This window comes from Megascapheus bottae, chromosome X, assembly GCF_031878675.1.
Source record: "Megascapheus bottae isolate mThoBot1 chromosome X, mThoBot2.hap1, whole genome shotgun sequence".
Lineage (NCBI taxonomy): Eukaryota > Metazoa > Chordata > Mammalia > Rodentia > Geomyidae > Megascapheus > Megascapheus bottae.
In genome coordinates this window covers 56,456,118-56,479,428 of record NC_143547.1, presented here as the reverse complement: position 1 = coordinate 56,479,428, position 23,311 = coordinate 56,456,118, and the positions used below count along the sequence as shown (strand labels likewise).

At 36.5% G+C, this 23,311-nt stretch overlaps 1 protein-coding gene across 1 annotated transcript; it reads left to right on the top strand.

Annotated features, from left to right (window-relative positions):
- Positions 1–2,800: 2,800 nt before the first annotated feature.
- LOC150041135 (trafficking protein particle complex subunit 2-like) lies at positions 2,801–4,874 on the top strand. Its single transcript, XM_090327137.1, has 2 exons — positions 2,801–2,816; positions 4,411–4,874. Exons 1-2 carry the CDS (start codon positions 2,801–2,803, stop codon positions 4,866–4,868), a joined length of 474 nt encoding a protein of 157 aa, XP_090183263.1. The 3' UTR covers positions 4,869–4,874.
- Positions 4,875–23,311: the final 18,437 nt, after the last annotated feature.

Below are 23,311 nucleotides of genomic sequence, written 5' to 3'. Positions count from 1 at the left end.
GGGATTAGGGTTGGTTTGTTGCTCTTTTTCCAGGAGATTAAGGTGGGACATTAACTTGTTGGTTTGCAATTTTTCCAACTTGTTGTTGTAGGTACTCAGCGCTATAAATTTTCCTCTGAGTACTGCCTTTGCTGTGTCCCAAAGGAGTTGGTATTTCTGTTCTGATCTCTTCGATGACCCATTGGTGATTCAACAATGTGTTGTTCAGTCTCCATGAGTTACAGGGTTTTCGTTGGTGGAGATGTGTGTTCAGTTCCAATTTGATGCCTTTGTGGTCTGAGAGTGTGCATGGAATAATTTCAGTGTTTCTGAATCTGTCCAGGTTTGTTTTATGGCCTAAGAAGTGATCTATTTTGGAAAATGTTCCATGTGCTGCTGAGAAAACGTATACTGTGTTGTTGCTGGGTGGAATATTCTGCAGATGTCTGTTAGATCTAGTTGGTCTATATAGTTGTTCAGTTCTAAGGTTTCTCTGTTGAGTTTTTGCCTTGTTGATCTGTCCATAGGTGAGAGTGGTGTGTTAAAGTCACCGACAATCACTGTATTTCGATCTATGTATGGTTTCAGTGTAAGTAAAGTTTGCTTGATGAAGTTTGGAGCTCCGGGATTGGGTGTTTAAATATTTAGGATCGTTATGTCTTCCTGGAGGAAAGATCCCTTTAGTAGTATGTAGTAACCTTCTTTGTCTTTTCTTACTAATTTTAGTTTGAAGTCTATTGTATCTGATATGAGGATGGCAACTCCAGCCTGTTTATGGGGGCCGTTACCTTGATGGAGTTCATTCCAGCCTCTCACTTTCAAATGATGATTGTTTTTTGGGGTAAGATGTGTCTCTTGAAGAGAGCAGAACGATGGCTCTTGCTTTTTGATCCAACTAGACAGCCTATGCCGTTTAATTGGAGAGTTAAGTCCATTGATATTGAGAGTTAGGACTGAGAGATATTTATTAGTTCCTACCATTTTTAAAAGCTTTTATTAGGGCCTGTGTCTTGACAGTTCTTGTGGTCCTTAGATGGTATGCTGTTTAGATGCCATTTCTTTCCCTATATTGCATTTATTTTGGTTTTCTATGTAAAAAACATCTTTGAGAATTCTCTGTAGTGTTGGTTTTGTTGCCACTTATTGTTGCAGCTTTTCCCTGGAATGGAATTTTTTTTTTGTTTTGTTTTGTTGTTTGCCAGTCCTGGGCTTGAGCTCAGGGCCTGAGGCCTGTCCTTGGACTTTCTCAAGGCTAGAGCTCTACCACTTGAGCCTCAGCACCACTTCCGGCTTTTTTCTATGTATGTGGTACCAAGGAATCGAACCCGGGTCTTCATGCATGCTAGGCAAGCACTTTAACCACTAGGCCAAACTCCCGGCCAAGGAATGGAATGTTTTTTATTGTTCCCTCAGTTATGAATGAGAGATTAGCTGGGTACAGTATTCTTGGTTGGTAGTTATTTGATTTAAGGGCATGACATATATGCTTCCAGTCACTTCTTGCTTGCATGGTCTCTGCTGAGAATTCTGGGGTGATTCCGATTGGTTTTCCTTCATAGGTTACTGAACCCTTTTCCCTGGCTGCCTTTAGGATCCTTTTTTTGGTTTCTATTGATCCAGTTCGGAGACTCTTGTCTCGAATTAACCACTAGAAAACTGGAAGTGCCACTGTGGCTCAAGGAGTAAGATGGTAGCCTTGAGCTGAAGAGCTCAGGGACAACACCCAGGCCCAGAGTTCAACCCCCATCACTGACCAAAAAAAAAAAAAAAGAAAGGAAATGTGACCATTACAAGCATTTTAGATGTATCAGAGGCCTTGTAGCTAATTGCACCAGTATATTCAATAGGTTTTCTACTTGGAAGTGAAGAAGTAGGAAATACTTTACACAAATAACCAAAAACACAAAGTTTATGCAACTTACAGATTTTGTAATAAGACACTCATAGAACTTTAGATTTTCCTCATTTCATAAGTATCATATATTAAAAATATCTTCTATAGATAATTTAAAATTGTGCTATTTTCTAGCAACATGAAAATTGTCAAAGAAAATAACGTTTAAATTTTACTGATTATTTTTGACATGTGATGACAGAGTGCCTTTGATATATAATTGGAGAACAATACAATTTAACAAGTTTTAATTTCTTGTGCAGCTGGAAGACAATAAAGAGGAGGCATAAGAACAAATTTAGCTGTATATGGGTCAATCACCCTATTAGGACTCTTCAGGGAAAACATCTAATTTTCATAATTTTTATATTGCTGTCAGACTAGCTTCTGTGCTGATACATTTGCTTGGAGATTTCATAAAACTTAATGACTCCTCTTTTCATTCTAACAACTGAATGAGTGTTCATATGCATGATTGTGTATGTATGTACATACATGCACAGCTTAGAAATAATCAATGTTTATCTTTGTGATATTTATTCTTAATATACTATGTGAAGTTATTTCTTTTTCTTTTTCCATCTTATGGTTTATCTCATGTTGTTGCTGTATCTGACTTTGTTGCTTGGTATATTGTAAATACATTAATTTGCTGATTTGAAATAGGGAATGGAATGGGAAAAATCAAACAGATGATTGGGGGGGTATGGGAAAGGGAAAGTTGAAGATAAACTTGGGAAGGGGTATCAATATTCAAATAGTAATGTACTCACTACCAGGCATATGAAATTCTAACCCCTCTGTACATCACCACTACAATAAAATACAATAAAAATAATCAAAATAAATAATATATTGTAAGAAGATCCTTTAAGAAATTAAGATGGTATACTACACTAAAATATAAATAACCAAGATAGGCGGAAGATGGCCGAGGTTCAGGGTAAGTCTTTCTGAACTGTCGCCAAGATACCAGTTCTAGCATCGTAGCAGAACATTTATAGCTAAAGATGGATTCTAAGTAATCTTTAGCACCACAGAGATCTCAGTCAGAGAGGAGAAAGTCAGGCAGCCTGCTCAAGAAGAAAATTTGGAGTCCACACCTCTGGCGGTTGCAGATCTGTGCTGCCACAAAGACAAAGCCTCCCTCCAGACCCGGAGCTGACAGTGGTTCTCGGCAGCCCAGACCTGCTGCCTACAGACAGAGCCTGATTGAGCTGTGAGCCTGTCACTGGAGCCTGTCCACAGCACGGATCTGCCAGCTTCACGGACTCAGATAACAAAGGGAAGTGTGAGTACCTCATTAGAGACATTTTCACTCCTGCTCACAGAATAGCATTGGGAAAATAGCCCCTCCCCCACCTGCTGACAGCAGCACCATCTTGACTACTGGCAAAGACCCTGCCATACCAACTTTAGCCTGAGAAGTGGTGCTGGCAGCAACATCTTTCAAAAGGGTAAAGGTATTTCAAAGAGTCAGCTTAGCCACAAGTCTGTTTCCCAGTGCTAGAGGAAGTAGCTCCTCCAGGGGGGGACCACTCTCCTGGTAAACAAAGCCAGAGGTGGCTCCACCGCAGGCTCTCTGCTGAACTGTCTAAAGCTCAAGCTAAGCTAATGTAAATAGTTGGATTTCTCTCAGAGGACTCATAATTCTCACTGCCCTGCCAGTAAATTAACCTGGGTGAACTGTCACAGAGTCCCAAACCCAATCTGTAACAGAGAACACTATCTGCCCAATCAAGCAAACTGATTGGAAAAACCACAAAGCCAAATCCCAGGAGAAAAAGCCTTCTTAAATAGTGTTTGGATCCCGAATTTAGTGGAGACACAAGTTTCCCCCCTCGCCCCTCCAAAAAAACTGAAGAATACTTTTTTTCTTTTCTAAGCATAATTTTTTCAAATTTTACTACTTACTTTTAATTTGCATTTTAATTGTTCTTTTTTTTGCCATTTTACATCCATCCTCTTTTTCCCCTTTTGTAGTAAATAATTTATTAACATTGATTTTTACATCATATTTCAAATGACATGTCTAACAAACAAGTATTCATGAAGGGAATCTCTATAATCACTGGCACTCAGAATTTAGAAAATAATTAAAATTAGAGATCTGGCCGGGAGGGGTGGGGATTGGAACCGTGGAGGAAGCGGGATGAAGTTCCGCGTCAGCTGATATCCACAGTGGCCTGGTGTTGTCTTTCGTCGGCGGTATCGTCCCACGTGTCATCCCCTTTTGTTGAGCCAGTGGATCTCCTTTAGATGACTTCCACCTGGGGTTTTACTGTATTGCCTGGATTGGCATTGAATTCTCTCAGTCTTCCTTCAACCTCCCAAATGCTGGAAATTGAAGAGAAATAGTGCTGTCAAGGTTGAAACTGAGGAGTGCGGATCTTCGTTGCTTACTTGGTGGTTCCACTGTTGGCTTCTCACTACGGAAGTCTCAGTCACCCTAGCAACACCAAGGGACAGCTGCTATTTCTACAAGTGAGTCCTGACTCCCTTCTCATCTGCCACCAAATCTGAGTCCTTGCTGCTATGAAAATCTCTTCATAGGAACTATATATTGAAGAGAGTATCTGGAAGCTTCTACTTTGTAATTGTTGGCCACCATGATAATCCAGTTTTTGAAATGGAATTCTTGCCAGCTGGGAAAGCAGAATCCAAAGATGATCATTGCCATCCGAACCACTTTATAGCTCACGCTGCTCTTGACCTTGTGGACGAAAACATGTGGCTTTCAAACAATGTGTATTTAAAAACCATAGACAAATTCAGTGAATGGTTTATGTCAGCATTTGTCACTGAAGGGCATATGAAATTCATTATGCTTCATGATATAAAGCAAGAAGATGGAATAAGGAACTTCTTTACTGATGTCTATGAGTTATACATTAAGTTTGCAATGAATCCATTTTATGAACCTAATTCTCCTATTCGATCAAGTGCATTTGACAGAAAACTTCAATTTCTTGGGAAGAAGCACCTTTTAAGCTGAATGCAGAAAATCCTGAAAAATACCAGTGTCATCATAATGGACAAGACTCAGGAATGTGTGCATTGTGGCTTAATCTTGATGTAACAATTTTAAAATGTTAAGATTTGGTAGATTTCAAATAGTTTCTGCTAAAACTATACCTCTAACCTAGCTACACAGGAGGATCGCAGTTTAGAGCTGGCTCACACAGGAAAGTCCATGAGATGCTTATCTCCACTGAAACTCCTCTCTCAGCTCCAAACAAAGCTGGGAGTAGACTATGGCTCAAGTGGAAGAGGGCTAGCCTTGAGCACAAAAGTTCAGGCCCCAGGAGCAGCACACATACCAAGATTCTGCAGAAGTGATTGAAATTGATAGCATACACTTTTACTTACTTAGATACTTTGGGCAATGTTATACTAGTACTACTTGAGAATCTGAAGCCAGAAATGTTTGCAGTGCTAAAATGTATGTCACAGGTTGAAAATAGTGATCCTTGTATAGTTTTAGAATCTTGGACCCATGTAATGTAGAACAACATTACAGCCTACAAGAAAATATGTCACCTCTTACATGTTATCACCTTACATTCTTAGATTTCTTTTTCTTAAACAGTAAACTAAGGGTTAAATGAGACTCTCGATTTCTGTACTTAAAAAATAATGTGATTTGAGAACTGTTACTAAAAACAAGCTTAGATTACATTAACATTTGCACTTGGACTTTTGGTTGCACACCAGAGCAAGGGCCAGGAGGGGTCTCTTCTATGTGATCTGACTGATGGAAAAGCAAGCAATAGATCCATATTTTTATGTGATACTTGGAAGAGTTCTGTTCAATATTAGCAACCTTTGAGCAAGTAAATCTAAGCTGTATCTTATACGATTGTGTGAAATTACCTTCATTTTTACCTGATATATTTGAAATCTTAAATAAAGATGTATGTCCAAAAAAAGAGAAAATAATTAAAATTAGGCTGAGGGTTTGTATGCTATACATACATATTAATCTATGTAATAAAACATTATGTATATAGAGTCATAAATTTTTATGTCAATGTAGTTGTGTTTATATTTCTCTTGTATTGTTTGTATCTGATAGCCACGTATTAAGGATACCATGCGCCTTTTGTTCCTTTGGTCTTAACTTGTCTCACTCAACATAATTCGCTCTAGATTCATCCACTTCCCTGAAAATTCCATTATTTTATCTTCTCTGTTGGCTATGTAGAATTCCATTTCATATATATATCACATTTTTTGCATCTATTCATCTGCACTAGGGCATCTGGATTGTTTCCATCCCTTGGCTATTGTCTATAGTGCAGAGGTGAACATAGCTGAGCAGGTGCCTTTATCATATCCTGGGTTATAATGTTCAGAATAGATGTCCAGGTGTGGTAGGATGGGATCGTAGGGAAGGTGTATTTTCAGTTCTTTAAGAAACCTCCACACTGCTTTCCAGAGTGGCTGAAATAATTTACAATCCCACCAGCAGTGCATAAGGGTTCCTTTTTCTCCACAACCCCACCAGCATCTGTCTTGCCTGAGTTCAAATTCTTGGCCATTCCAAATGGGGTAAGGTGGTATCTTAGGGTTGTTTTTATTTGCATTTCCTTTATAGCCATGGATGATGAGCATTTTCTCATATGCTTTTCTGCCATTTTAACCTCTTCTTTTGATAAGTCTCTCCTTAGTTTCCTTGCCCATTTACTGAATGATTTGTTGGGTTTGGGGGCGATTAGTTTCTTGAGTTCCCTGTATATACTGGATATCAAGCATTTGTCTGATATATTATTGGTAAATGTCTTTTCCCAGTTGGTTGCCTGTCTTTCTACTTTAGTAGCTATGCTTTTATCTGTGCAGAAACATTTTATTTTTAGGTAGTCCCATTTATTGAGTCTCTCTCCAATCTTTTGTGACCCTGGGACTCTGTTTAGGAAGATTTTGCCTGTGCCTATGAGTTCCAGTGTCTCTCCAACTCTCTATCATGTAGCAGTTTCAAGGTTTCCTTTCTGATATTGAAGTTTTTGATCCATTTTTGAGTTAATGTTTGTGCATGGTGAAAGGCTAGGGTCAATTTTTAGTTTTCTGCATATGGCTGCCCAGTGTTGCCAGCACCAATAACTGAATAAACTATGTTTGTTCCACTGCATAACTTTGGCTCCTTTGTCAAATACAAGTTGACTGTAGGTATGTGGTTCTATTTCTGGATCTTCTATTCTGTTCCATTGATCTTCTGGTGTATTGTCGTGCCAGTACCATGTTGTTTTTGTTATTATGGCTCTACAGTAGAGTTTGAAGTCTGGTATTGTAATAGCACCTGCATTGCTCTTTTTGTGTAGAATTTTTTTGCTATTCTAGATCTTTTCTTGTTCCATATGAACCTTTGGATTGTGTCTTCTATTTCAGTAAAGAATGTCTTTGGGATTTTGATGGGGATTGCATTGAATTTGTATATCAATTTTGGCAGTATGGCCATTTTCACTATATTGATTCTTCCTACCCATGAGCATGGGATGTCTTTCCATTTCCTGGTATCCTCTTTAATTTCTTTCACTGGCTTTTATATTTTTCATTTAATAATTGCTTTAAGTATTTGGTTAATTCCTAAGCTTTTTATTCTTTTGGGGGTATTGCCTTCTGTTGGCGTATTTTTGGCATACAAGAAGGCAACTGACTTTTGCATGTTAATTTTGTATCCTGCCACTTTGCTAAAGTGGTTTATTAATTCTAGGATTTGGGGAGTGGAGCTTATTGGTCACTCAGTTAGAGGATCATGTCATCTGCGAGTAGTGATAGTTTATTTTCTCTTCTTTCCTTATGTGGATCCCTTTGATGTCCTTCTCTTGCCTTATTGCTCTATCTAAGGGTTCCAGCACCATACTGAAGAGAAGTGGAGAGAGTGGGCACTCTAACCACTTGTCATTTACCCAATCATTCAGAAACAAGGACATACAAAAGCCACGAGTACAACAATGTCCATTGCAGCACTATTTACCATACCAAAGATATGGAACCAACCAGATGCCCCTCAAGTGTATCAACAAGATGCGGTATTTATACAGTATAGAATTCTATTATGCATTCTTTCTAGAACATCACCACATTTGTAAGGAAATGGAACGACTTGGAAAAAAAAGTCATATTAAGTGAAGTAAGCAAGATTCAAAGGGACATAGGATCAATGGTTTCCCTCATTTGTCATAATTAGTATAAACCTTGGACTCTCCTAGCAGAGCTTTATAATAGGGCAAAACCTAGATACATAAGGCCATAAAGGATAATGAAAGCACCTCCAGGATATGGAAACAAGAGCCATATAATGTGTGATTGTTGTTTTTAATGTCCTATGTTATTTCTCATCTCTTTTGCTGTCCCTTGGTTATCTCATATTGTTACACTATTTTACGTTGTTATCTGGTATATTGTATATATGTTTATTTGAAATAGGATATGGAAAGCCAAAAAATGCTGAGGGGAGGGGTGGGGGGAGGGAACTATAAACAAAAATATGAGAAGGGGTATCAATATTTGTAGTAATGTACCTGCTATCTGGTGAATGTAATGTAACAATTTAAAAAAGGAAATTAATATATATAAATAACCATCTTATCTTGTATAATGATTTATACCTCTAATAATTAGGTAAAATTGTGCAAAATTTATTAACCATTTTGCAAATCTGGCAAAAACTACCCTTGTTTTCCCTTTGAAAAAGAGCATTTGTAAACTAATATTTAAAGTTATTTACCATTTACATAACTCCATTCTCATTTATGTCATGGTAACTTGAAGTTAAACTAAATATATATATATACATACATACATATATATGCGTAATAATTATATTTAATGAATTAACATGAGGATGCCACTTATTTACAGCTATATGCTATTATATATATATATTCATGATGATTTTAGAAAATCACAAGGTTGTGTCTAATCAAATATCCTCAGAGCCTCCTTAATTGTCCATTTGTTGTACTATTATTATTATTAGTGTATTACGTTGTTAATGTAAAACAAGAAAAAGTAAATTACTATTCACAAAGTATATTCTCAAGTTTCCACAGTCAAAACTGATTTACAATAAAATAATTGGTGTACTGCTTGCCAAAATTCAATGATTTATAATTTGCTTACTTAAATGCAGTTACAATTTAATGGTGCATATGACTGGACTTAGCCAAAATGTGAAGACTTCTCACAGAGAAAATATTCTAAAAAGTGCATATATTTAGAGTCCATTAGAGAATAAATTCATTTTATGGATTGAACACATATCTCTGTTTAAAAATGAAATTATCACTTCTTCACTAAACCATACCTTTGCTTCTGACTACAATTAAAATTTTGTAGTTGAGTCCAGTAAAAATAGAAAATATAATTCTAGATCTACCTATCTTATATGAATCTTCAATAATACAAATTTCTTTCAAGGAAACCTGTAAACTAAATATGTATATCTTTAAGTCCAACGTGATAGTATTTCAGAACAGCCATAGGTCCTGAAGTCAGAACCCTCATGAATGATATTAGTGCACTTATACAAGAGATCCCACAGAACTTAAGTGTCTTCACCACATGAATAAAAAGAAAAATCTTGTGAACTATAAAGTAAGCCCTCACAAGACAACAGAAAAGTTCATGCTTTGATTTCAGACTTCTTAGCATGCAGAGCTCTAACAAATATAGTTCTACTGTTTATAAGCCAGTCATGCTATAATGTTAGAACAGTGTACAAAAATAATTTATAGATACTAATAACGATAAAACAAATGGCAGGTAAAAGTTAACAATATGTGCAGTTTAGATATGTCACTTACTTAGTACATATGCATTTAACTCAAAATATGACAAAATGGCAGTTGAAGTAAGGATCAAAATGTTGCACTAGAAGATGTTTAGCAGGTCTGAGTATTACCTGTGTGACCTCCAATTAACTTTTCTGTTCAAGAACTGCATTCCTTTCCTCTCTGTTTTACAGGTGCACCAAAAGCACATTTTGTGGTATTTGCCGTATTAGACATCATGAATCTTTGACATCCTCTTCGTTGTTCATTTGCTGCAGTGCTTGGGGCCATGATGCAAGTACCTCATTTTGCATTTTGCTCTTCGGTTCATTTATCTGATACTACATGGAAAGCCAGGAGAAGGCACAGGAATAATTCTTATGATTTAGTCCTATATATTCAAGGAAAACCTACATCTTGAATTGAATAAAACAAAAAATAGGAGTCAATGAAATGGATTTGAGTTATTAATGAATATGAAAAGACAAATAATTCGGGCCAGGAGTTTGGCCATTGGTAGAGTACTTGCCTAGCATGCATGAAGACCTGGGTTTGATTCCTCGGTACCATATACATAGAAAAAAAACAGAAGTGGTGCTGAGGCTCAAGTGGTAGAGCTCTAGCCTTGAGAAAGCCCAAGGACAGTGCTCAGGACCTGAGTTCAAAGCCTAGGACTGGCAATAAAAGACAAATAATTGCAGCTAGATGTGATTAATTAAACAGAAGTCTAAACATTCACCAAGTGAGAAAAAAGGAGGATATTAGGAGAGCTTTGCAAAGGCTCAATAGCTCTGTTCACACGACCATATAAAATGATACTTATTGAGATGGACTCCAAATAATGGAAGAAAGAGTTTTTATTGTACTGTATTTGGTTGTTGTTTTATATTTCCTTTTCCTTTGGTTTATTCTCTTCTGTTGCAGTTTTAATTCCTTTACCCTTTCTACTGTATATAAGTTTATCTGATTAGAGGACAGGAAAGAGAAGCACAGAAACTGGGACATTAGGTGAACCAGTTCAGCAGTGAAACCCACTAGACACTATGTTGAAAATGAACTATACAACTTCAGTGGGAGAGAATTCTGGAGGATAAAAACTGGGAAAGAATGAAAGAGGGGTGAAACGGTTCGAAAGAGAATATAGTCATTGCCTGACTCATGTAACTATAACCCTCCTGTACATCACCTTTACAATAAAAGATTTTTTAAAGGCTCTCATTTATTTTCTTTACTACTATTTTTACTCATACTCTGCCATTCCTCACTTCCTAGCCCCAGAAGAGCTAAAATGATAAGTATTTAGGTACTTATTGAGATATGTTTTCCTTTTTACTTTATACTACAGATGAGGAATTTAATTTTGTAACCTAGAGAGGAGGATTTAATTACAAGACCTGTGAATTTCATTTAGAGTAATAAATAGTGCAATATGATTATGTTAATTTCGATATGGAGCACAGTCCAGGTGTAGACTTGGGAGGTAGGTTGTACCTTTTTGAATCAGCTGTAGTGGGTTTTTACTGATAATTCCAAATACTGTGCATGCTTTTACCAAGGCAGTCTTTCGTGCAGTATTGACAAGGGAAGTTCAGCATTCTGCCTAAATACTCAGAGTACAAGGAAAGTTAATCAGATAACATTTATAAAGTATGTGCACATAGACCTACTTTATTACACTGGCATAAAAATCACATGGAGACCTAGTTCACTGAGGTTTACAAAGCATGCAAAGCTTTAAACTTTCCCTTTCTCCTTTCCTCCATTGCTGTCTTTCTTTCCACTTCTTTCATTTCCTCCTTTCTTCCCAATTTTCTTCCTTCCTTTCTTTTTTTCCAGTTTTTGATTCAGGTTCTAACTATGTAGCTAAAATTGACCTTGAATCTATAATCCTCTTGCCTCTACCCCCCCAAGCACTTAGATTGCAGGTGTACACTATCGTGTTACACTAAAAATTTTCATAAAATTTCTGGTAAAAGGGTATAATTTCCCTATCCTCCTTCTGACCCAAGCTGTAAACTTCATTTCTAAAAAATGTCTTGTGAGCTTCACGGCTGTGTTGTATTGGTTCTTACTTTGTGCTTTGTTCCACCATTCCGTTGTTTCCCTGTACTTTCCTAATTCAAAAAAACACATATACAATACACCAGGTACCAAAATCAAATACAGTGATAACAGGGGATAAACCATATGGGGAAAAATGAAAGAAAAAAGAAATAACTTCACATAGTACATTAAAAACACCTACAAAGAAATATTTCTAGTTTCCATATGTTGGAGTACATTTCACTCAACATTATCTTTTTTATATACTTTTATTGTAATTAATAGAAGGGTTACATGATATTTGCCAGATAGATGGTGCATTAATTCCCATACATTGATACCCTTTCCCTCCCTCCACCCAAACCCTCATCTTGTTTTCCCCCGTTCCCTAACCAAATTCAAATAACCAAATACAAATATATCAGATATATCAGGTAACAAAGTGAGATATTGTAACAACATGAGATAAGCAAGGGACAGCAAAAGAGATGAGAGAGAACATAGTATCTTAAGAACAACAATCATTCATTATATGGCTTAGGTTTCTATTTCCTAGAGATCCTTTCATTCAGCCTTTTGTTTCAAGGTTTTGCTCTATTGCAAATCTCTGCTAGGAGAGCCCAAGGTTTCTACTGATTATGACAAATGAGGGAAACCACTGAGCCTAAGTTCCTTTGAGTCTGGCTTACTTCACTTAACATGATCTTTTCTAAGTCTTTCCATTTCCTAACAAACGGGGCAATATCATTCTTTCTGACAGCAGCATAGAATTCCATTGTGTACAAATACCACATCTTGTTGATCCACTTATCAACTGAGGGACATCTAGGTTGGTTCCATATCTTTGCTATTGTGAATAATGCTGCAATGAACATTGTTGTGGTGGTGGATTTAGTATGTATTTGTTTCTGGATGATTGGGTAAATGCCAAGTAGTGGAATTGCTGGGTCATAGGGGAGTTCTATGTTTAGCCTTTTGAGGCACTGCCACAATGCTTTCCATTGTGGTTGAACGAGTCTGCACTCCCACCAACAGTGTAGTAGTGATCCCTCCTGGCCACATCCCCACCAGCATCTGTTGTTATTAGTTTTCCTGATACTGGCCATTCTAATTGGAATGAGGTGAAATCTTAGACTTCTTTTGATTTGCATTTCTTTTATGACCAGAGATGTTGAGCATTTCTTCATGTGTCTATAGGCCATTTTTGTTTCTTCTTCAGAGGAGACTCTCTTTAAGTCTTTGGCCCATTTTTTAATGGGATGGTTGTTACTTTGGAGATTAGTTTTGGAGTGATTCAATTTTTTGAGTTGTTGATATATTTTAGATATGAGGCCTTTGTCCACTGTATGGTTGGTGAAGATCTTCTCCCACTCTGTAGGCTTCCTGATTAGTTTACTAGCTATGTCCTTTGCTATACAGAAGCTCTGCAGTTTAATGCAGTCCCACTTATCCAGCCTTTCTCTGATTTGTTGTGATTCTTGGTCCTTATTAAGAAAGTTTCGACCTGTGCCAAGGAGGCCTTGTGTAGCTCCTATTCCTTCTTGTAAAGTTTTCAGTGTGTCGGCTTTTACCTCAAGGTCTTTCATCCATTTGGAGTTAATTCTAGTGCAAGGTGACAAAGAAGGATACAAACTTAGTTTTCTGCAGGTGCTTAACCAGTTCTGCCAGCACCACTTGTTAAAGAGGCTGTCTTTCTTCCATTCTATTTTTTTGGATCCCTTATCAAAGATTAGGTGGCCATAGGGCTGTGGTTTAATATCTGGATCTTCAGTTCTATTCCATTGGTCTTCAGGCCTGTTCTTGTACCAGTACCAAGCTGTTTTGATAATTAGAGCTCTGAAATAGAGTCTAACGTTTGGTATTGAAATTCCTCCAGCGCTGTTCTTTCTGCTAAGAAGTGTATTTGCTATACGGGGTCTTTTATTATTCCATATGAAATTTTCGATTGACTCTTCTATTTCTTTAAAGAATGACATTGGGATATTGATGGGTATTGCGTTGAATTTGTAGATAGCCCTTGGCAAGATTGTCATTTTCACAATGTTGATTCTTCCAATCCAGGAGCATGGGTGATTTTTCCATTTCCTCAGTTCTGCTTTAATTTCCTTTTTCAGGGTTTTAAAGTTTTCATCAAAAACATCCTTTACATTCTTTTTTTTTCTTGCCAGTCCTGGGCTTGAGCTCAGGGCCTCAGCACTGTCCTTGGACTTTCTCAAGGTTAGAGCTCTACCGCTTGAGCTTCAGCACCACTTCCAGCTTTTTTCTATGTGTGTGGTACCAAGGAATCGAACCTGGGCCTTTGTGCATGCTAGGGAAGCACTTTAACCACTAGGCCAAACTCCCGGCCCCGTTCCTTTACATTCTTAGTTAAAGTAGTTCCTAGGTACTTTATTTTCTTTGAGGCTATTGTAAAAGGAGTTGCTTTCCTGATTTTTGCCTCCTTCCTCTCACTGTTGGTGTAGATGAGGCAGTTGGTTTTTGAGGGTTAATTTTATACCTGCTACACTTCCAAAGATTTGAATCAGCTCAAGGAGCTTGGGAGTAGAGTCTATAAGATTCTTTAAATAAAGAATCATGTCATCTGCAAAGAGGGAAAGTTTTACTTCCTCTTTCCCAATTAGGATCCCCTTTATGCTTGCTTCTTGCCTTATTGCACTGGCTAGGAATTCTAATATTATGTTAAAGAGGAGTGGAGAGAGTGGGCAACCTTGACTCCTTCCTGATTTTAGAGGGAATGGCTTTAGCTTTTCCCCGTTAAATATAATACTAGCAGTGGGTATCTCATACACAGCCTTTATTACATTGAGGAATGTTCCATGGATTCCTAGTTTCTCCAGAGCTTTTAACATAAAGGGGTGTTGGATCTTGCCGAATGCCGTTCTGCATCTATTGAAACAATCATGTGATTTTTGTCCCTGCTCCTGTTGATCTGTTGAATTATATTAATTGATTTGCGTATGTTGAACCAGCTTTGCCTCCCTCTGATGAATCCAGTTTGATCATGTGTACATTTTTTTTCATGAGTTGTTGTAGATGGTTGGCCAGGATTTTGTTGAGAACTTTTACATCCATGTTCATCAAAGAAATAGGTCTATAGTTCTCCTTCTTTGATGGATCTCTGTCTGGTTTGGGGATGAGGGTTTTATTGGCTTCATAGAATGAGTTTGGTAAAGAACCTTCATTTTCAATTTCGTTGAAGAGCTTGAGGGGTATTGGTGTGAGCTCTGCTTTGAAGACCTTATGGAATTTGGCTGTGAATCCATCTGGCCCTGGGCTTTTGTTAGGTGGAAGTCCTCTTATTGCCATTTCTATTTCAGTGCTTGAAATAGGCCTGTTTAGTTAGATTAGTTCTTCTTGGTTCAGTGTGGGTATGTTAATATTGGCTAGGAATTCATCCATTTATTCTAGATTCTCAAATTTGTTGGCATAAAGTTTTGAGAAGTATTCCCTCATGATACTCTGGATCTTGGTAATTTCTGTCGTGATATTACTATTTTCGCCTGTTATTTTATTTATGTCGATATGCTCCCTTATTTTTTTGGTAAGATTTGCTAAGGGTTTGTCAATTTTGTTAATTCTTTCAAAGAACCAACTCCTTGTTTTGTTGATTCTTTCTATAGTTTTTTTGGGTTCCAATTCATTTATTCTACTTTGATTTTAATAATTTGCTTCCTTCTACTGGGATTAGGGTTGGTTTGTTGCTCTTTTTCCAGGAGCTTAAGGTGACACATTGAATTGTTGGTTTGTGATTTTTCCAATTTGTTATTGTAGGCACTCAGAGCTATAAATTTTCCTCTTAGTACAGCCTTTTCCATGTCCCAAAGGAGCTGGTATTTTGTGTGCTCCTTACTGTTAAATTTCATAAACTGTTGGATTGGATTTCTGTTCTGATCTCTTCAATGACCCATTGGTGATTCAACAATGTGTTCTTCAATCTCCATGAGTTACAGGGTTTTGGTTGGTGGAAATGTGTGTTCAGTTGCAATTTGATGCCCTTGTGGTCTGAGAGAGTGCAGGGAATAATTTCAGTGTTTCTGAATCTGTCTACGTTTGTTTTATGGCCTAAAATGTGGTTTGTTTTGGAAAATGTTGCAATAGCTGCTGGGTGAAATAATCTGCAGAGGTCTGTTAGATCTAGTTGGTCCATATAGTTGTTCAATTCTAAGGTTTCTCTGTTGAGTTTTTGCCTGTTGTTCTGTCCAAAGGTGAGAGTGATGTGTTAAAGTCACCAACAATCACTGTGTTTCAATCTATGTATTGTTTCAGTGAAAGTAAAGTTTGCTTGATGAAGTTTGGAGCTCCGGAATTTGGTGTGTAGATATTTAAGATGGTTACGTCCTCCTGGAGGAAAGATCCCTTTAGTAGTATGTAGTAACCTTCTTTGTCTTTCTTACTAATTTTAGTTTTAAGTCTATTTTATCTTATATGAGGATGGCAACTCCAGCCTGTTTATGGGGGCCGTTAACTTGATAGAGTTTATTCCAGCCTCTCATTTTCAAAAGGTGTTTTTTTTTGGGGTACGATGTGTCTCTTGAAGACAGCAGAACGATGGATCTTGTTTTTTGATCCAACTAGATAATCTATGCCATTTAATTGGAGAGTTAAGTCCATTGATATTGAGAGTCAGGACTGAGAGATATTTATTAGTTCCTGCCATTTTTAAAAGCTTTTATTAGGGCCTGTGTTGATTGTTTTTGTGGTACTTAGATATTATGAGTTTTAGGTGCCATGTCTTTCTCTCTATTACATTTGTGTTGGTTTTCCATGTATAGAATATCTTTGAGAATTTTCTGTAGTTTTGGTTTTGTTGCTACATAATGTTGAAGCTTTTCCTTGGAATGGAATGTTTTTATTGTTCCCTCACTTATGAATGAGAGCTTAGCTGGGTACAGTATTCTTGGTTGGTAGTTATTTGACTTCAGGGCATGGTATATATCATTCCAATCTCTTCTTGCTTGCATGGTCTCTGCTGAGAAATCGGGTTATTCTGATTGGTTTGCCTTTATATGTGATTGTTCTTTTCACCCTGACTCCTTTTAGGATCCTTTCTTTGGTCTCTATTGATCCAGTTCAGATTAAAATGTGGCGGCGGGATGTTCTTTTCTGGTCAGGTCTGTTTGGGATTCTAAAAGCTTTTTGTATCTGGATGGGCCTGCCCTTCTGGATATTTGTGAAGTTCTCTGAGATGATTCCCTGAGGTATATTTCCAATACCTTTGACCTCTTTTTCTAGACTCTCCTCAATACCAATTAGCCTTAAATTATGCTTCCTAATTGTATCTTGGACCTCCTGTAGCGTTTTCTCTTATTTCCTAGATTTGAATTGACTCAATTTCTGTTCTTTTTTTATAACAACTGAATTTTCTTCAACCGAATTATCTTTAACCCCGGAAATTCTCTCTTCTGCATTGTCTAACCTGCTATCAAACTATCTACTTTATTCTTCATCTCCCTTGCTTCTAATTGCTCATCTCTTCTTTTAGATCATGTATGGATTTCTTTAGCTCCTTGATTTCCATTTGAGTGGTTAGCTCAGCAGCTTTATTCTCTTTGGACATTTGTTGGAGTTCAGTCACCTTTTTGTTTGTCGATTCTATTAATTTGTCCATTTTTCTTTGAAAAACATTTATTATGGCCTCCTTTATGGCTTTCCCTTTTTCACATATCACCTTGTTTATGGTTTCCTCTTGTTTAGCTTTGCCTTCCTCCCTTATCTTTCTTTATGTTTTCACATTTTTCATTAATGATGTTTATCAATTGCATTTGTGTAGCACTTGGAAGGCTCTCCTCTAGATTTGCCACTGACTGCTCTATTGCCTGTTTATGTTGGGTGGGAGATGCTATTCCTTGATTTGACATTTTTCTTGAGTTTCTTGTTCTGCCCATTTGAGGATGGGAGCAAGAATAACCCTAAACAAGATTAGAATTTTTCAGATATAACCAACCTAGACCTTTTTAGTTGGGTGACAATAGATATTAGCTCTTTTAGATTGGTAATAACACTCTCTCTTTCCTTTTGTACACTTACATACAAATCTAATACAATCACAGATGACCAATTTATGACCAAAATAATAAGCCCCTCTATCTATTGTATTTAGGTCCCTCTGGACCTTGAGTATAATTGAACACCTAGATACACAGCATTGCTCAACAACCATCACATGTAGATCCATGCATTGTAAGAGTTGAAGGATGAACAGATGACCAGAGATAGAAAAATAGTATGAAAGACAACAAGGGAGGTAGTAAAAGAATAATACAGGAGTGTAAGTATATTAAGAAGTATATTAAGTAGTAATTAAGAAAGGGTATCGTTTAAGTATAACTGACCTAAGTTGATACACATGTAGAGTATTTGTGTAGAAAGTTTAGAAGAACTTAGATAAAACTTATCAAAATAAGAAGAGTAATAAGAAGACTATATAGAGAAAAGAGAGAGGTTGATATAGGAGATTTCAATGATACCAATTTAAGAAAGAAAAGAAAAAAAAGAGAAGAAAAGAAACAGAACAGCAACAAAATAAAAGAAAACAGAACACACACACACACACACACACACACACACACACACCCCAAACCAAAAAAAAAAAAAAAGAAAAAAGTTGGGGGGAGATTCCTCACTGTTCTGAGTTCTTACCCAAGAGATACTAGGGTTGAGAACCCGGAGTTTAAAAAGCAGGTGACTGTATTGATATGGATATCGTTTTTATTCAAACTGTACCCAGAGCTGTCACTGTGTTTGTAGAAACGACCACAGTGACAGCAGGATTGCGGGAAAAGAGAGGAGGAAAAAAGATAAAAAAGAAGAAAAAAAAGGAATGAATCATAACATTAGAAAAAAAAGTTGTAGGTTAAATGGCAAAGAGAAAAATAAGAACATTTAAAAATGCAAATGACATGAGGTAAAAAAAATAAAAAAAGGATATTCTTCACTTATTTTTTTTTGGTGCGGGGAGAGGTTAGGAAACTTGTGTCTCCACTAAATTCGGGATCTAAACACTTCACAAAGTCTTTTTCTCTTGTGATTTTGCTTTGCGGTTTTTTGGATCAGATTGCTTGTTTGGTTAAAAAAAAAAAAAAAAGGTGAAAGATCCGCAGGCGGCTTTGTTTACCAGGTCTGCCGGCAGCGCTGGGGGATGGACTTCAGCAGCCCTGGGACCGATTTTTGGCTAAGGGATCTCTGGGAAATCCTTTGCCCTATAGTTTGGTGGTGCTGTCAGCAACACCTCTCAGGCTCCAATTGCTTTGGCCTGGGTCTTTGCCAGCAGTCATGATGGCACTGCTCTCAGCTGGTGGGGTAGGGGCTCCCTCCCAATGCCGTTCCCTAAAGCTTACTTAGGATCAATTTCTGTTAGAGGACTGTCTCCTGCACTGCCAGTACATGAATCTTGGCAGGAGCTCAGTACGTCTCACCCTGAACTGTCGCCATCTTCTCACTCATCATTATCTTATTTGGTCATATGTACATCGTTATTGAGCTACTGTTATTCTCTGCTAGGCCAATTCTAGACATACACTAATTATTATAAATGAAGGAAACCATGCAGTCTGTTTTCTTTGGTTCTGGCTTCACTTATATAACTTTGTACATCACCTTGGAAATTAAAATTAAAAAAGTATATAACACCAAGGTAAAATATCCTTGTTTTTGAGTTAAGTGTAGTATGTCAGGCCCAAGAGATAAAGCTTACTTTTTTTTCTTATATGGGAAAAGTCAAATTTATTTATAAATGCATAAGTAAATACATTTTAATATACTTAAATATCTCTGGGATATTTTTAAAGATAACTCTCATAGTTTCTAATATAAATAAACAGGGAAGAGTGCTTCCAACTTGCATCTTTAAAACGAATTATTAAATTATTTATTCTGTGCTACTATTGTGGATTGAACTTAGATACTGGGCCTTAATCTCTAGATTTTATGTTCTTATTCCACTTTTTCGGCTGGTACACGACCACTTGACTCACACCTTAACGTCCAACTTCTTGCTGCTTAACTGAAGATATGAGTTTTTAAGACAAAAGATACAGAAATAAAAATACTCACAAATGGGAATAAATCAAAGAAAAAAGAAAGAAAGAGGACCTGAAACAGTACAATAAAATCCTCTTATTTTTATTTCTTGGGCTGCATTTTGTAAAGCAAATTGATATTGATCCCTTGTAATCCTCTACTCAGAATATCCTCCTTTGTTCTCACTTTGGGAATGTTCAGAGTGCTGTTTAATTAATCATGCCCACGTGTAATTATTTGCCTTTACTATCCAGTGGGTTTACTTGTAGATTTATAGACACATCCTCAGTAGTCTAAATATTACAAATGAGGTAAATCATGAAACCTGTGTTTCTTGTATATGTTCATCTGATTTGGGAAGGGAAAGGGGAGCACAGAAACGTTGAAACACAGGGTGAACCAATTCAACAGTGAAACTGACTAGACACTATATAGGGGGAGGTATTCAGGAGGGGAAAAACTGCAATAGAATGAGGAAGATGTGTTGCTCTTCAAATAGAAATGTACTCATTACCTGACTCTTCAAACAGTTCTGCATATCACTTTTACAATAAGTTTTAAAAAATTAAAACAGACTCACCTAGATATGTTTGTCCAAACTGCCTTCAAACTCTATTCTCAGATCTCAGTCTCCTTAGCAACTAACATTATGGAAATAAGCCATCGGTGACAAACTGAAAATTGCATTGTAAGTGGTTCAGGTGATTTGGATATTTTGCTTAGATAGTTCATTTAAAAACACCATACATGTTATTTAAACATGGTTTATCATAGGAATATATATATATATATATATGGACAATAGTTATACATCATAAGTACTTGTCCAGAAATAAAGTTTAATTTTATACTTGATATGTGCTGTAGTGAAAATAGCTATTTGAATTTCTGCAGCAAAACCTTCATAAAATTCTAATGTTGTTTAATTTAGCAATAAGATACAGCTTTATTTGCACAGGAATTCTACCAATGTTGATGTAAGCAGGTAATGTGAAAAGTTAACTATGAAGCTTTCTATATCTTATCTGTTGTTAATTCATTTACTTAGGTCTACTGACTTGTAAGCTGTCTTTCCAAATGCTAATCACACATAAGCATTTTTAGTTGCAGAAATCTCTCAATATTGCAATATGTTACTGATATAGGCAGACTATACTAATTATTCCTTCTACAGTAATATGGTAGAGTAATTATTTCATTTACTATTTTAAGGTGACATATACTGGCCATGTTATTCATACTTCTGCTATAATAGTGTGAGTTCTAATTCTATGTTAGAGTACCTTTTAGTACTTGGTTGTATTTGGACTAAAGGTAAATTTATTTCATTTATTTGATGCCTTCTCTGATAGAAATTTACTCATGCATTGAAGATGATAAGTTCCTTCAACTTTTCCAATAAACAACCTATTAACTCATATCAGATGCTTTGATGTGATATGTGTTTGATGAATTTGATTTTTAATGAGGGCAGTATCTGTCACTGGACAAAACTAAATGACTTCTAGAAAGTAGCTTTTTGTATTTGTAAGATATTTTATTAGATGAAAATTGGAAAAGGCATCAATAACCACATAATTCTTGCCTATCTAACCTAAAATCTATGTTTTAATTGGTGAAAATGTCATAGTGGTATATATGAACTAATATGCCTAAGATTAGTAGAGGTATAAATAAATAGTATAGGTAAAAATAAAAGCTGGGTGTTATACACCTTTAGTCCTACCTACCCAGAAAGTTGAGATCTGAAGATCCAGTTCAAAGCCAAACCAGGAAGGAAAATCCAGGAGATTCTCATTTCTAATTAATAACCAAAAATGTGGGAAGTGGAGCTGTGGCTCAAATGATATTGTGCCAGCCTTGAGAAAAAACCCTCAGGGACAGCAATCAGGCCCTGAGTTAAAGCCCTAGGACCAGCACTCAAAATATTAAGCTTTAGCTCATTGAAGAGTGCTTGCCTAGTAAGTGCAAGGCCTTGATTTGGTGCTCAGCACCAAAAATTTAAAGAAAAATAGCACATTTAAAATTAAATTAAACAATAAATTGAGATCTACTCTTTATTGAATAATAATAGTCCAGCAGTATTCAATATCATGACTTTCTTTAGCTCACTTGATAACTATAAGAGGCAGTTGTTATAATTTTTGGAAATATTCCATGTTCTGGAAGGTTAAATTAGTAATGCAATATTGCTTGGTAGAAAAAATGGGGAATGTGACAAAGAAGCATCTAATTCATAGTTTATGTTTTAAACATATTCTCAAACTCAATAGTCATGTTTAGAATATAACAGTAACCAGAATAAAGATATATCTCTGATTTTAACAAACAGAAGAGTTAATTTTGTACTTTGATTAAATTTCAAACATAAAATACTATGTATTGCAAGCTTTTTGGCAGAAAATTTAACTAATTTGCATCCACGTATTTCTTGAATTTAAATTTATCTTTCCTGAGAATGAAGCAATGTGTTCTTTGCTTGAACATTTCCCCAACTTTCAATGTTTGTCTTATTATCAACAATGAACAAAGGAGCTTTTTAGAACTGTATTCTTCTGAGTTTTTAATAAATCTTCTCTTAATGGCAGTGTCACGTGTTTCATTTAGTATCATTTTACATCTAGCCAATTTGATGTTAAAGCATAAGAATAATATGTTAATCCAAGCCTATACCTGTCAAAATATACACAAAAGAAAAGGAGACAAGAGACAAAGAGAAGAAAAGAGAAGAGAGGAGCATTAGGATAATGAAAAACGAGGAAGGAAAGGACAAATTTATATATTTTTTTTTCACGGGGCTTGTACTCTGGGCCTGGGTGCTGTCTTTGATCTCATCAGCTCAAAGCTAATAGTCTACCACTTTGAGCCACAGTGCCACTTCCAGTTTTCTGGTGGTTAATTGGAAATAAGAGTCTCAAGGACTTTCAGGCTCAGGCTTGCATTTAACAGTGATCCTCAAATCTCAGCTAACTGAGTATCTAGGATTACAAGTGTGAGCCACTGGCACTTGGCAAACAAATTATTTTCATAAATAGTTTATTATAAAAAGCTCAGTGCTCTTGATGGGAGTGTAAACTCCTTCAACCAGTATGGAAAACAGTATGGTGGTTCCTCAAAACACTAAACATAGAGCTCCCCTATGGCCCAGCAATTCAACTCCATGGCATTTACCCAATTGTGCAGAAACAAGGTCATAAGAAAGCCACCTGCACAACAATGTTCGTTGCAGCACTATTTACCATAGCAAGATATGGAACCAACCCAGATGCCCCTCAGTAGATGAGTGGATCAACAAAATGTGGTATTTATACATAATGTAATTCTATGTTGCCATCAGAAAGAATGGCATCCCCTCATTTGTACAGAAATGGAAAGACTTAGAAAAAAAAATCATATTAAGTGAAGTAAGCCAGACCCAAAGGAACATAGGCTCAATGGTTTCCCTCATTTATAATAATTAGTACACACCTAGGACTCTCCTAGCAGAGGATTACACAAGCACAAAACCTAAATACATAAGGCCATATAGTATAAGGCTAAATGAAAGGATCTCCAGGATAAGAAAACAAGAGGTTTTTCTTGTGTGATTGTTGTTCTTTATGTA